This window comes from Gambusia affinis, linkage group LG22 (genome assembly GCF_019740435.1).
Source record: "Gambusia affinis linkage group LG22, SWU_Gaff_1.0, whole genome shotgun sequence".
Taxonomy (NCBI): domain Eukaryota; kingdom Metazoa; phylum Chordata; class Actinopteri; order Cyprinodontiformes; family Poeciliidae; genus Gambusia; species Gambusia affinis.
This window is the reverse complement of record NC_057889.1, coordinates 13842410-13857950: the sequence shown is the minus strand read 5'-3', so window position 1 is coordinate 13857950 and position 15541 is coordinate 13842410. Positions and strand designations below refer to the sequence as shown.

At 39.2% G+C, this 15541-nt stretch overlaps 1 protein-coding gene across 2 annotated transcripts in view; it reads left to right on the top strand.

The window, feature by feature from the left end:
• The window catches only part of nkain2 (sodium/potassium transporting ATPase interacting 2), a 97585-nt gene that overhangs the window by 35745 nt on the left and 46299 nt on the right, over positions 1-15541 (top strand). For both annotated transcript variants that reach the window (XM_044106336.1, XM_044106335.1), the window contains 2 exons: positions 11142-11279; positions 11840-11920. In XM_044106336.1, the coding sequence (XP_043962271.1) occupies positions 11142-11279; positions 11840-11920 (219 nt within the window). The remainder of the gene's footprint in view (positions 1-11141; positions 11280-11839; positions 11921-15541) is intronic.

Sequence of the window (15541 nt, the reverse complement as noted above, 5' to 3'; positions counted from 1 at the left end):
TTAAAAGAGGCGAGGATATTCTGTATATCTCTCTGAATTGAGTCTCTACCCTCAACCCAGTTAATTACAAGTAGTAAGGTTTATATTTTTATTAGTCTAATGTATGATTTCATTAATAAACAACAAGACAAGATAAAATGAAACATTCCCCATTGCTGCACCTACCGAGAATGGGGAATGTTTTCAAGAGCTTTCAAAGTAATATCTAAGCAAAATAAATATTTACTTTTTATAATAAGCTTATTGCATTCTCAGAAGAGAGAAGATTTTGACAGCCTAATTTACTAAATTGTGTCACTGTATTAATACCTAACATTAATATGAGGGTGTTATTCTAGGAGAGAGGGAAAAGAGAGAGACATTCAGAGTTTTAAAACAACACAAAATGTCAATTTCACAAGCACTAGAAGCACTAGTGAACGCGTCTTGCCACTTGTCTCACATCCTTTAGGCAAGAGAGGAAGCAAGAATGTAAACAATATATGATTGTAGATAAATCATCTCCAGGCTGCCAGAGCCAAGGTTGAGAAAAAGCAAGGTTTCTATAAAAAAAAAAAAAAAAAATTAAATTGAAGGTTTAACTCTTTTGTCACCATATGACGTTCAATATGGATGTTTTTTTTAAACTATGAATTTCCAAATTAGCAAAAAAAAATTGCCAAGACGAACAAAGATATTTTGATGTTCTTTGGTCAAAGCTCTTGTTTTACTGGCCACTGCAGGTTAGAGTGAAAGTTTTACTGGTTTTCAATTCATCACTTTTCAAAAATTGTGGGATGCCTTGATTGCCCCAATACATCTTCGCTAAACATAATTTAGTGCGATTATTACAATGCAATCTACAATGTAAATTAGACCCCATCCCATAACAGGTAGAAGGAGTATCTTTTTATAGTTTTTGGGCAGAGTGAGAGCAACATCCTGGTGACAGAAAAACAAAGGGAGCATTTGCAGAAATAAATAAAGACAGAGGGGTGGACAGTCAGAGACACAGACGGGTGGAATGCTCCAAATACCAGACTGATTACCCGGCGTTTCTGACATTTAAATGCCACGTTTACATAAAGAAATGTTTCCTAGGAATATTAATCATTCTGCTTAATTTGTAAGGAAATGTGAGGCGCATCCACGGCGCCGCCGGCAGTGAGTAGCTGAAGAATTGAGAAAAAATGAACGTTTGAAGAACTAAATGTAAAGTTAAATATGAAGTTAAAACACACTGTATATAATGACACATAAGTTTTGTTTTTTTCACTCTTTGAGATAAAATCAGACAAATTTTGTGTTTCATGTCCGATTGGATTATCAGTTCTTTATTTCTGATTGCTTAACCCCAGAATAATCAGTAAGTAACTTTAGATTCAGAAACAAAAATTAGATTACTTTGCCTTTAAACAAGTCGGGAAAGCCCCTACAAGGTTTTTATGTCTTTTTATGCTCCGATAGAGAATCTAACAACGTTTGAGTTAAACGGAGGCAAACCGGTGGACGTATTTGAAACAGACACACCATTTCCTTGCGTGACATCCTGGAAAATCAAAGACAAGATATCTGGAAGAGAACTGTGGACCTCTACGAGTTCAATTCTCGGCTCCAATTACCAGTTGCCTAAAGGTGTGAGATTCATCTGGAGGCAGTGAGACTGAACCTTAGAAAAAGCAAAAAAAAAAACAAAACAAAAAAACATCTTGTCAAAATGTTGGCTGAAGCTGGTAAGGGATAGTTATTATCCACTGTGAAATGAGTCTTTTACCAACTTGAGCAGGAAGGCTGCTCAGAGAGGAAGAAGCTTTTACCACAAAGTGCAATGAAAAGGCAGAGTTTGAAAACGCACTCAGGGTCAAACGTCTTGAGTTTTGGAGACATGTCCCGACTGATGAAACTGAAAGTAGCCACGTAAAGACCGCTGCTACATTTGGAGGGAAAAATTGGAGAAGTTTGCAAGCCAGAGAGAACTCCATCTCAACTTTGAAGTGTGGTGTTGTCAACATCTTTTTGCGAGAGCGTTTTGCTATGGGGTTCCTCCCATATAAAAAAACAAAAAACACTTGACATAACCTGACCCAGTTACATCATCAGTCCTTCTAGGATCAACGGGCCAAAACTCCAGCAAACAATTGTCAAAAGCTTGTTAGAGGATGACCAAACCGTTTCACCCAAAACATGCAACTTAAAAGGGCAATTCCACCAAATATGTGTGTGAAATCTGCAATGTTTTCTCTCTCATTATTCTGCCATTTTGGAATTGGAAATAAGTTTGTTTTAATGTACTGTCAAAGAGGGAAGAAAAAATGTATTGTACATTCACAAGTAGTTCAGGTCAACAATACATGGCAAGATAGAGTAAACATTTTCAGCAGTCTCAAGGTTATTTCAGCCTGATTATTATCCTTTAAGTAAATTGTGCGAACACGGTACAGCCCGTTGAGTTAATAGGTAAAAATCATTCTGTCTACCTTGAAACATCTTCACCATACTGTTGGGGTGTGGCAGGCTCTCAACATCTGCCAGTGTGTTTTGTTTATTGCTTGCTCAAAAGGGAGCTGGAGCCCGAGTGTGTTCCAGAGCTGCAGTACTTCGTCCTGTATTGTTTCAAGCGGAGAATAAAAATGGCAAAAACAGACACCAAGACAAGTGCAGCACAAAGGGAATGAATTTGGTGGTTGAAGGGAATATTTTTCAAAGATAATATTTCCACTCGGACTCCTAGTGAGATCCAAACTGCTGTCGCTTTTTTTTTTTTTTTTTTTTTTTCAGTTTCAGGATTATTATAGTAAATTAGGTGAGAAAATGGATTTTGCCTCAGGGCCAGCCAGTTCCTCATCACGTTTCTCAGTAGACCGTCTAGGGATGGAGAGTAAAGAGGAGTGACCATAATGACAGCCCGGCAGTGCTTTCTCTTCAGCGCTTCTTTTATTAAGATACTGCCATCTTGATCCATGTCGGTTGTTTCACATGACACATCAGGGTGCTTACTGAGTGGCGCTAACTGGCAAACACCGCCTCCATCCTCTCTGTCCATCTGCTGACTGCTTTGGCACCCAGAGTTATGAGACCTGACATTATGACAGGCCAACAAAAGTGTGGACCCAAGGAATCGAATGCCAGACGGATGGCGATATGAGCTATGACTAATGTAGTGCCACTGTTTTTAATATAATCTGGGAAGCACTCGTGTAGAGTGGTCATCTTTCATAGGGATGATGAAATTGTGTTTTATATTTTATTCATATCGACCGTTTTCTATAAAATAAATTCTAGAAGAGATGCTTTATGTCTGAGTTTTGCTGGTGCTTGAGTTCAAGGATTGGTCAGGGAACGTGTAACCTAAGAGAAATGCTTATTTTACTTCAATGCCTTGCATTTAATTGAAGAGTTGTTAAAACCATAAAAGAAAATAATCATCTGTAGCGATGATAAAAAAGCATGAAACCAGGCACTCGATTTGAAACCGTTGAGTTTCAGGTTTTATATCAAATCCTTGGACTTCTGATGAAAGGTTGAGTCTTGATTGATCATCTTTAAGGTCATTGGGCTCTAAGAGAAATATTCCCTGAAGCCCTGTTCTTCTATATTCCCTAGCGAAGAGCTGAAAACATGTTAAGACTATGACAAGCAATACCTTAATCAACAAGAAAAGGTGGAAAATACCAACAAAACAAAACAAACAAAGAGTGCACACAGACACCAGCCCTGCTTAGTCTGCAGATATTTTCAAAAATTGAGAAAATGAAACAATTCTGAAATAGCGTAACGGAACTGCGAGTTAATTTAAAGCAAGAAGAAACAGAGCGCTCCATGTCTGTCCTCATACTTATATTTCTGACCTTCTTTTCCATCCCCGTGTTGTTTTGTTAACATAATAACTATGGAATATTATTTACACTAAATACTTGTGAGCTTGCAAACATATTTGATTGTTTAGGCTGACCAAAACGTTTTAATGATTACAAATTAAGCTACCGAACACCGGTAGCTAATGATCCGGTTACATTCTAGCATAAACCTGGGAAACTTACCTCAGAGTTCAATCTGTTGCTCAGCTCTAGGTCATTATCTTCCTAAGTGTTTTTCATTCTGCCGCTTTGTTTGCAGTCGGGAAAGTTTTCGAGCTTCCAAGTCTACAAGTGGCTTTTCTGTAAAGTGAGAATTTCAGGTGAAACTTTATGCATAAATGACTCAGGAAATTATGCCCATTACAGATACGATTGAACAGTTCTGATGACAGTGAGCGGGCCTGAATGGGGGAAATTGGATATTTAATGGAGAGATTTTCACCTGTGATCGTCATTGTGCCTCTTTGTCGGCGCTCGCATTTCGTCTCCCTCTTTCACTCCACCGCTGGTCTCTTCATTCTCCCTCTCTTCTCATTTCTTTTCATCTGGTCGCTCTTGCTTTGCTCATCCCGTCTCTTCCCCTCCCCACCACCCTGCTGTCCTAGCTACTTTCTCTGGGAGTAGCCTAAGTAGCCACAAACGCTCCCTAATAGCCTCCAATGGAGATGAATTGATCCCTGTGTGAAAAAAAGATCAATGGGGGATTGCTTTTGCTGCACACAGTGCCGTAATGTGCATGCTGGCGGACTTAATTAAGTTAACAATAAACTTTATTAGCAGGATAAAAGTTAACGACAACAGAGGCAGACATAAATATAGGTTTCGGTGAGAAATGACAGGGAGGTGAGAAGAGCGTTCACTTCAGTGTGATTCTTCTTGGCGTATGTGTTGATAGTCGTGATTCTTCCTGTGACTCATGAAAGCAATTTTGGACATTTTTGAGCTTCTTCTGGCTGTGCTGAGCTCCACTTTCGATGTCACCTCTCCTCCTCCACCACTTTCGCCAGCCTCTTCTTTCCAGCTATCTCATCCATTCGAACTGATCTTTGCCTCCCTCGTTCCTCCACCCCGCGTCCCTCTCTCCGCCGTCCTGTAATGGGTTGAGGAGGAGAATTTGATCAGCAGTTTCCAAAGGTCACACAACCGGGCGAGAAGTCTCAGCCAAAGAGCCGAGGGAACGGGCGCGAGCCGGGGTGAGGCGCGAAGGAAGCAGGAGGAGAGAGAGAGAGCACAAGAAGGACGGCGCTCTTACAAAAATATTCACACCTACTACTGACATTTTTAATATCTTGTCACATTACAGCCACAGTCAGATCCTATTTGACAGACCAACAGAAAATAGTAACTGATAGGTGGCTGGGGAAGGAAAGTGGCTCAGAATTTCTTTGGAAAATAAATCTTTGAAAGTGAATATTTTGATTATATTAGCTGGAGAGCATCACTGACCATTCATATTCGGGTCTTGCCACGGTCTCTGAATTGCATTTGGGCCAAGACTTTGACTTTGTAGTTCCAAGATAAATATCATATAATCAAAACAACTCTATTATACTAAAGTCACTGTATATTTTGTTGTCCTATTGTTGAGTCTTTTGCAGCCTCTAAAGATCTTTAATAGGAAATGGTCCTGTATGTAGCTTTCAACAGACTCTGACTAGTTAGTGATTTAAAAAAAACAAATGAATAGCGTCCCCACAGCATGACGCTGCTGCCACCATGCTTCAAATCAGGCACAGTGACATGAGGTGTACGTTTTTGGACTGACACGGCGTTTTGATATTTTGTATCGCCTAAACGTTTAGCAAACTGAAAATGTGACTTTTCATTCCCAGATGTGATTCTTTGTTGGATTTCAGTTGTCCTATATTCTTACTACGTACATTTGATGGACTGAATAACTCTTCCTAGATGCTTGGTATATATATTCTTTATAACCCAACCCTGCTTTATCCTTGCATAATTTTCCATCCACTACACAGTTTTTCTCTTCTTGTTTATCTGTTACATAAAATCCCACCAAAACACATTAAATTTAGATTTGCTTTTTTATGTTACAAAATGTCAAAAAAACAATATATATATATATATATATATATATATATATATATATATATATATATATATATATATATATATATATATATATATATATATATATATATATATATATATAGCGTAGAAGAGAAGAGCAGAGAGACCAGAAGGAGAGATGGAAAATTGGCAACAGAGACAGTGGAAGTAGTAGCGAAGGAGGAGTGAATCTGTGCAGTAATGGAGGGAAAATGGGAGGAGACAGATGAGGTAATTTACTGTTTTATGACACAACATATCTGGTAACAGATGAACACATATTAAATATGTAGGAGAGCAGAGTAAGGAGAGTGGGGGCTGACAATATGATTTGGAAAAGAGGATGGGAGGAAATGAACAAGTGGAGAATAAGACACGAAAACGCGTGGCCAGGTGAAGAAGGAGCTTTGGCAGAGGACAACATGTGACGATTCATTTCATTCACTTACCAATTCTGTCTCATCATCCTTCCCGGCGACAGCCGCATCTTAATCACCCCCTGATCTCCTCATGCCCTCTCATCAGAGCTCCCAGCCTTTCTCTCACCCTGTCTTATTTCCATCTCTTTTCCTACTTAGGATAAAAGACACTTTCATCCCTCTGCAAGGCCTCATAATAGTCACAGAGACTAAACTGTCTGGAGCAATAATAACTCTTTCTTATCATCCTATCATTCATAATCAAACAGAGCAAAATCTTTCCCAAAAGCAGTGGAGGCGCCTTCCCTCCCGCCTCCACTGCCCCCTTCATCAGACACTAATCTATTCAGAGGCTGTTTGAGCATCGCTCTCTCTGTAACAGCAGCTACATATGTTGTCTATTTGTGGCCAAGGAGAAGAATTAGGTAACTAAATATAACATGCAAACCTCCAGCCTGGTCTTTATTTTTTATTTGTATTTTTCGATGCAGGCACCAAAGTGCTGCTGCTTTTTGACCCTCCCGCCTAAAACGACGGAGATTCAGACCGGCTTACGGGCGTTTTGAAGTTCGGTTTGTACATTTATTGTATTTTTTTTTTTTTTTTTTTAGATGAAGCTGTTTCTGTTGAACAGTTATGATTACCAGGGCAGCTTTGCATTAATATTCCCATCTATATGCAGCGCAGAAACCGGTGCTTCAATGCAAGGAGAATGAAGCTTCAGCGTAGCTAGCTGTTACATGTCAGCTCTGTGGTGAAAATAAACCAAAGCACATTGTTTCTTATTTCGAAATATTTTGAGCAAGTCCTTTTTACAAAAAGAAAAAAACAAACATCTGCATAATGCAGTGCGCATTATTCAAGCCAACAAAACAGTATGAAGGTTAGCAGGTTGACCGAAGGCGGCATACCAAGTCCTTCTCTGCTTTCTCAACCATGCTCAAGCTAAACAATGATACACCGAGTAAAACTCTCAAAGGCAACGGAAATATTTACAGTGAAATTCAGCCATCTTCCCAAATCTTTTTGCCATGAACACACAACGTCCACTGGTGGATTTACGGTTGCAGCGCAGGGCAAACTTAATGTAGCTTTGCTCCGAGCGACAGCGCCGAAATGAACATCTCTCTCTGCAGCTTCAAAGCGTGTCGCAGCAGATCCCGCAGGACCCGTGCGAGGCAGCTCGAAGCGCCACCTGTACACCGCACAGTCTTTCATCAGCTGCATGTATGGCAGAAAACCTACCATATCTGCTAATGTATCTGCTGCTACCGAGTAGACGTCTCATTATATCCCTCCCTCCCCCGCGCTTCCTCTTGGATTTAATGTTACAGGGAAACCGAGGCGATTTCACACTTTATTCAAAGCTTTTCAGTCGTTTGATAGGTGCAAAGGATGCCGACTTAAGGGGGCCTGTGAGCATGCTTTCCTTCTTTCTTTCTTTCTTTTTTTTTTGTCTGTCAGGAGAACCGAGAGGCCAGATAACAAAGAACGACAAACCGAGGAGGCTGATGTTGGTTGTTTTTGCAGCTGAGCCATGTAATGAGAATTTCACGTGAAAAGATGAGTGCGACTCAAAGGAACAGATGGTTGGGTTATTGCTCTTCTATGTTCCTATATTAGCCAAAGTTAAAGCATTCTGCAGCGGGGAACGTTTAGTTTTGTCATGACTGATCCATCACCTTAACATCTTCTTTATCCCCCCGCTCTTGCATTTCGTGTAGCTTAGAGTTATTTCGGAGCAGAGCCAGTAAGTAAATGCATCCCCAGCCGGACCGAAGACTGTTTATATTATTGGTGATGAAAGAAGGGGGGTGGGGGCCCCTAGGGGCCTCTGTAATGGGCTGGGAGGCCTTTGACTTTTTTTCTAATGGCCTCCGTTTCTGTGTGTGTCCACGCTTTGCGAGAGAGGCACACAGTTGCAGCACTTTATAATTGTCAATAGGAGGACACACTTCCACATAATACAATGAAGCGAGCACACAAAGAAGCTGAGAAAGAGAGCCTGCGCATAAAGGCTAGTCACACAAAGAGTCACAATGTCCCTCATTCGTCTTCTCTTTTCTATCTTTTTCCCTCCTTGGTCACCCACGCGCGTGCACACGCACGTCGTGCACTCTGTGGTGCCAGCTGGGCCCAGTGTGTCCAGTAACAGCAGGTGCTGTCAAGTGCAAGCACAACAGACCTCCCATGACATGGAAAAACACACACCCACCCACAGGAGTGGATGCACATATGTCACCGCACCAAACAGAATAATTCATCCACCTTCTTCTTCCTCTTTTAATTCTTACATTCACTGCCTTGTAATTAAAACTCATATCTGATTGGTTTTGTATAGCAAAGTGCGTTCGTGGGTGTGTGTGTGTTTGTGTTTTCCATTTGGCTGCAGTGTTACCATATGGCCTCACATTAGGGCTCTCTAGACTCATTCGTGCAGAACGTTGTGTGCCAATAGAATAGAGATAACTCAGAATAACATTATCTCTCTTTTTTTAAGTTAAAGTTTGTTTTGTATTTTCTCCGCTTGCGTCTTTCGTGTTTCTCTGTGTCGCCACCTCACTAACGCCCTCTCCCTGTTTCTGCGAGTTCATAAATTTAGCAGCGCTGCTCCGACTTCATTAACCATCTCAGCATGAGGCTCCAGTGACTGAAGGATAATAATCCCAAATACACACACACACCCACCCACCCACCCACCCACACAAACACTGTACTCGCTCCACACTGTGCGCTTGAAAGCGATGTATGTACAATTGATTACAATTTCCTTCATTACAATGAAGCATTTGGGACTCAAGGTATATTCTGATTAGCGTCTCCCTTCCTCTCGAGGGAGTTCATTATAATGGTGTACACGTATTTGAAGTTTAGTGCAAAACTAGGCCTGCAACTAACCCCCTGGGGCAAAATTACACTAAATGGAGCTTTTGGTTTAAACAATGTAAAAACCAGGTTGAAATGTCATCAAATAGAATATGTCATCAAAAAGATGTCTGTGCATGTTTAAATTTAATGAAATTATGGTTTCACAGTCATTTGTACTGTTACTCATTAAAAAACTGTTTTTGTGCTGCACTGTTTATAATTAAAAAGACAAACACTGTGTTGTCTTCTTAAACTTTAATACACATTATGCTCATAAAAACATTGTATATATATATGCTCAGTCACAGCATATACATATATATATATATATATATATATATATATATATATATATATATATATATATATATATATATATATATATATATATATATATATATATATATATATATATATATATATATATATATATATATATTAGTTTCTCATGCTCTCATGGGGAGCATGAGAAACTAGAGAAATACCAGGGCCTAAGGGAGGAACTGGAGAGGGCCTGGAAGGTGAAGACCACAGTGGTGCCTGTGGTCATCGGGACCCTCGGGGCAGTCACCCCCAAACTGGAACAGTGGCTACAACAGATCCCAGGAACAACATCAGACATCTCAGTCCAGAAATGTGCAGTCCTAGGCACAGCCAAGATACTGCGCAGAACCCTCAAGCTCCCAGGCCTCTGGTAGAGGACCCGAGCTAAGAGGAAGAAGAATCACCACCCGCGGTGGGTGAGAAGGGAATTTTTTTTTTTTTTTATGGACATTTTGAGCCAGCAATAACATAATAGGAGAAGAAATGTAAAAAAGTCACAATGCACAGTAATAGAGGAAAAAGTAGTGCTTGATTTAATTAAATCTGGTTTCCAAGGAGCTTACAGTTCTTCTCATTATTTTAAGTGGTCTTGCACAAGACTGTTTTCAGAGAAAATTTATTTTATTTGTATTTTCTTTAGACTCATCCCTGACCTATGAATCATTCAAGCATAAGAATGCTTCAGAGTTGAAGGCATAGGTGGTTTAAATCCAATCGTGAGCATAAAATCTGTGGCAATTTTGGTCTTTTTGTGGTTTATTTGAGCTGCTCTTCTTCTTGAGTTTAGCCAGCCCATTTTGATGTCAAATGGACCGACTTCAGTCAGTCAAACTGATTATAAAAATAAAAAATTGGGGTCACAATTTTTGAATTTATTCTGGATTATTTAAAATCAACTGCACATTGGTGTTTTATGATAATTTCAGGCTGGGGAAAAAATGTCCAAGCGTACAGTTATTGTTAACACTGCACGGTATGTATAGATTTTAATGATGATAAAATCCATGGACTGTTTTTATTTGATATAATTTTTTTTAGTATCATAATAGTTTCTGTACATGTGGCATAACGTAGGAAAATGATCCATCCATTCCACTTGTCTTTGTTCCATTTGGTCTTTCATCCACCACCAGTCTGTATTTTTTGCAAATTTTAAATCTATAAACGTGGTTAAAAATGACAGAAAGCTTTGAAAATAGGTGTGCAAAAGAATGGAAACTTTTTGAAGAACCCTTCTCTCTATCTATATCTTAAACCAGGAGCTAGCTACTCAGACGCTTTGTTTGGTTCTTGCCACTGCACCGTCCATTTACCCCATGTTTTTTTTTTTTTGTCTGCTGCGTTGTTAGTCAGACTTTCGACCAACTATATTTGTGATTTTGAAACTACAACCTTTTAGAAACTTTGTTAAAATGAAACACAGTTGAGTAGTGCCATGCCTAAGAGCGAGACACCACTTCCTTTTAACTTCAGTGATGATTCAGTTTCTGTTCTTTGACTCACACCTTCATATTTCATGTAAATCAGTACGGTATCATTTCATGCTAACACCCACTTAATGTCGGTAGTTTTCTTCTAGTTTTCGCCCACGTTGTTTTAACAATCTCCCGTGTCCCTCCCACAGGTCAGCGTGTTGGAGCGCCAGGTGATCGATTTCCTGGGCTACCAATGGGCTCCCATCCTGATCAACTTCCTACACATCATTGTCGTAATCCTGGGCCTGTTCGGCACCATTCAGTTCAGGCCCAAATATGTCACTGGAGTAAGTTTTGCACACTCAACAAAAAAAACCCCACAGAGTAAGCAATATCATGAATTTATCAAAAGCTTGTTGTTCAGTGAGACCGGTTCCTGCTTTAAGAATTATGGTTCTGAGTGATGCTGAAGTCACAGCTTAACGGTAGGATCCTTTTATCCCAGAGGACCTCAATCTAGAAACGACTCCTCTACTTTACTCTTGCAGAAGACGCTTAGTGAGATGACTTAGACGATGGAAGCTGTATAAATCCTTTCCTTTCTTCCTTCCTTCCTATAAATCTCTTTTTCTGCGCGCAGAAACTCACCATCCATTCTCTCGTCCTGTCGGATTTGATTCAGGAGATTGGTTGCGCTCTCCGCTGTTGTTTTTCTTTGTCTGCATTTTAATAACATCAAAAGCAGAGCCTCCCTCTGTCTTCTTTTTTTGTTTTCTTCTTCCTCCGTCTCTCTCTCTCTCTCTCTCCACAAGCAAGACGTGACCATGTTTTCCTTTTAATTCAACCAAACCGCAGCTTGTCGGATCTTCTTTTCTGTGTCTGACTCCTCTCTCCTCTGTGTGCGCAGTATGCGGCCTGGCTCGTCATCTGGATGACCTGGAATGTTTTCATCATTTGTTTTTACCTGGAGGTTGGAGATCTGTCCAGAGTAAGCAAACTTTTTTTTTTTCATTCCTTCTTGTCAAAGTATTTCTGTTGCACATGTCTGGAATAAGGACGACGCTCACCGAGTTGCGGAGTTTCGTCGTTGTTATTTGAGACATTTCTGAGGTTAAATCTAAGACATCCTGACTAAAAAGCAGAGTTCAAACTATTCCATAAATTCCTATTAAAGGGAAAAGCCCAGCAGTGCATTGATCCCTTTAAGAAGAGTTGTTCCTCGCCCTCGTACGTCTTGCTCCTCTCTGCTGCAGCTGTTATCCAGAAAGCAGTAAACACTTTCTTGAGACAATCTGTTCAAACGTGGGCAATCACCTGAACAACCCTGCTGTCACCAAATTACTCAGCGGGTCTTGGTCTGCTGCTAAAATTATGCATAAAATGGCTCTTTGTGAGAGTAATTTTTTTTCCCACATTTGCATTAACTGGTCAACTAGTGGCAAAAACAAGTGAAAATGATTTTTTTTTTAAAGATTACTCTCAGGTTGAAAGGCAGTTGAACACATAACACAAACACAGCCGAGCAACGAAGTTCTGGGTTTTCACTGCAGGATTTCACTGAACACACATTCAGGACTCAGTCTTATTGTTTTCTGCACATATTTGCCCCTTATTAGATCAGTAAATGTCATATTCTGCTTCTATCACCTTAAACAATTACAATGTTTACCAGTAATGGCAAATGCAATGGTGTGCTGCTCTGTAGGTGCATTTTATGAGACAACAGATATGATTGGGCTCATTATAGCTCTGCTCTGTCTGCTATGGAAAAGAATTGCCAGGCCATAAGGCTCTTTATTTTTTACCAATTGGCTCAAAATGATCACAGATTATTTTTGTGAATGAAATCTGCCTTTTCCAGAGAGCTCTGGATTTCCATGTGTTTTATTGTTGCTAAATATCTTCTGTACCTGTGAGAGCAGCAGCTCAAGTAAATATCAAAATGTTGCCTTTATCCTTTAGTGTAGCAGCAGCGATAGCTCTCATGAAAGATAATTTCTAAATAGTTACGCTCCCGTGTTGAATAAAGATGACATTGGTGTCCTTGAATGGGAAAAGTCATTTGATGGCGGGAAACCATCTCTAGCTGCTTTGACTGACTCTTTATCTATGCTTTGCTTTGGATTAGACACATTTATTCATCCAGCTGTTAGATGTGTTAATTTACACCTTGAATCACCTTCTACGGGCTTAGAGTGATAACTGATCCCAAAGTGGTTTTCCCAACCAGAACAAATACATTTTTCTTTAACTTTAAGCAACTTTAGCAACTTTGTAAACTTTTTTAAAATCAGTGTTAGTGATAAAAGTAATAATTTAGATGCAAATGTAAATAATCTTTTTTAACAACAGTGAAATCATTCAAATGAGCTTTTTTGAATCTTCTCATCAGCCTTCCATTACTGATTGCTTATGTTAACATTAGAGGTGACGTCACACTGTGTGGGAGTTTACTCACTGTAAAACAGGGATTTATGGTCAATTTTAAAAAAATATTTAAAATGATCATGTAGTTGACATTTTCTTTAGCATTTATATTGGTAATTAGTGTGGTAAAGTCAGTTTCTGTGTGTTGTTTTCTAGAGAATGTAGATCGGTACCTTAAATTTCGGACAGTAAACTCAGCCTTCGAATTATCTGCTAAAGTCTTTTTCACAACTCAAAAGTCTGGGGCAGGATGAACAGCAGAGTTGTTTCCAAATAAAATGTTATTTACCTTTTTTTCTGCATAGATCATTTGTATTTAAACACTTCACTTATTCTGAAAATAGCTTACCTTTAGACTTTATCCATCAGTAAAAATTTGAACACCAAAGAGAGCTGCTTGATGCTCTCTCTTAAATTTAACGATTCAGTAAATAGACAAATATCCATTTTGTTTCGCTTTTGACCTCCCGGTCTACAAATTCACTAGAGGATTTTTCATTGCCTCCCTACTGAGTCAAGATTTTTAGAAAATCATCTGCACAGACGTAAAATAGAACATTATCATCAGCATTACTTAATAAATGAATGCATGCTAGATTTATGGGAATACCTTGGAAATATTTAGACAGCTGAACTAAGCAGGTACTTTAAGCAATAAAGTAAATTATTCCAAAACAGCAGACAAAGATTTATTTGATTTACATAACTGTCTGCTGAATTCTCCACATGAAGTGGATGAATTATAACCACATGAAACATGAGTTGTGGAAATGTTTTCAGATTGAGGAGAGTCATGGAAGGAAGCATTTTTCTGTAACCACATTTTATACTGTAGACAGATGCAGATGAGCGTCGAAACCCATCAATCAGTCTGGATTTAGATGAAATCTTTCTGTAGGAAAACAGAAAACTACATCTATTGTAAAGAGAGACACTATTTTCTACCACTATTGTTAAGAGATTAAGTCCACCAGAATAAGTTATTACTGCTAAATCATACGATGTACTTAGTTTTTACACACTAACAATAACAAAAAATCAGCAGTCTCTTGTGTTTTCATTGAACACACTGAGTCTAGTACAGCTGGTATAATCTGGATCATTTTTCGGATGTTTTGACATCTACAACTCAAAAAGGGATGTAGGTTCTTTTTATCAACACTATACATGTTTATTTTGACTGAAGTTTAATCAACTTTGACAGCTGATTAAAGCAATCAGTACCTCCATAAAGAGTCAAAATCAGTGGATGAGTGTGTTGATTATGTTTGATTGCGCTGCTCTGTGAAAGAAAACAACGATTTTCCCACCATAATTTTCAGCGATTTACTTCAATCTGCTCAAAGCTTCTGTAACATGTTTCTTGTTGGTTTGTTAAATCGCATCAAATTGCATTTCCCAAACACACTTCATTCTTATCCTTCGTCTTATTTCTCCCCCCATCTTTCCAATCATAACTGCAATTTGTCGGGAGTTGAGTAAATGCTGCAGATGATTTTATTTTTTTTATCAGCTCTTTCTCTCTTAGGTTCCTACCTCTGGGTCGATAAACTCACTCCCCTCTTTGACATACACACACCCCTACACACACACTGTGAGCCTTGTTAAGTTTTGTTGCCATCCAGACAGTACCTAAAAGTTTTACAGTGAGCCAGACACCCTCTGCCTGTGTTTCATTGATCTCAAGTTTTAATGACATTTAGACCTTTACTCTCCTCATTGCCCTACAGTTGTAAAAAAAAACAAAAAAACTCTCTTTGTTTTGGAGCTGATGCTTTGTATTTGTTTTTTTTCCTTAATCATATCAGTCGTACGAGCCAGTTCATGTCTCAAATGTGAGAGAGAAACAATGTTACTCTTTGATTCTTGTGTTAAATTACAAAAGTAATTTGAAATGGTTTTATCTCCCTTGACCAGAATCAAAATGTGGATTTAATTAACAGCAAAGCACCCTGTTAATTACCAACACGTTGATCAATCATCTTCTGACCAATTAGAGTCAAGCACACCCAGATCAGACGCCAAACAGATTGGGTTGTTTTTTTTTTATGACCGGAGCTGTTTCTGTTCGCCTCGCTCAAGGACTTGACAACCTTGACCCAGTTAGTGTTGGAAAAGGGGGCCACAAAGTCCCAGTCAGCCCCCCCCCACCCATCCCTTTACTCCAACTGGTTCCACCAGC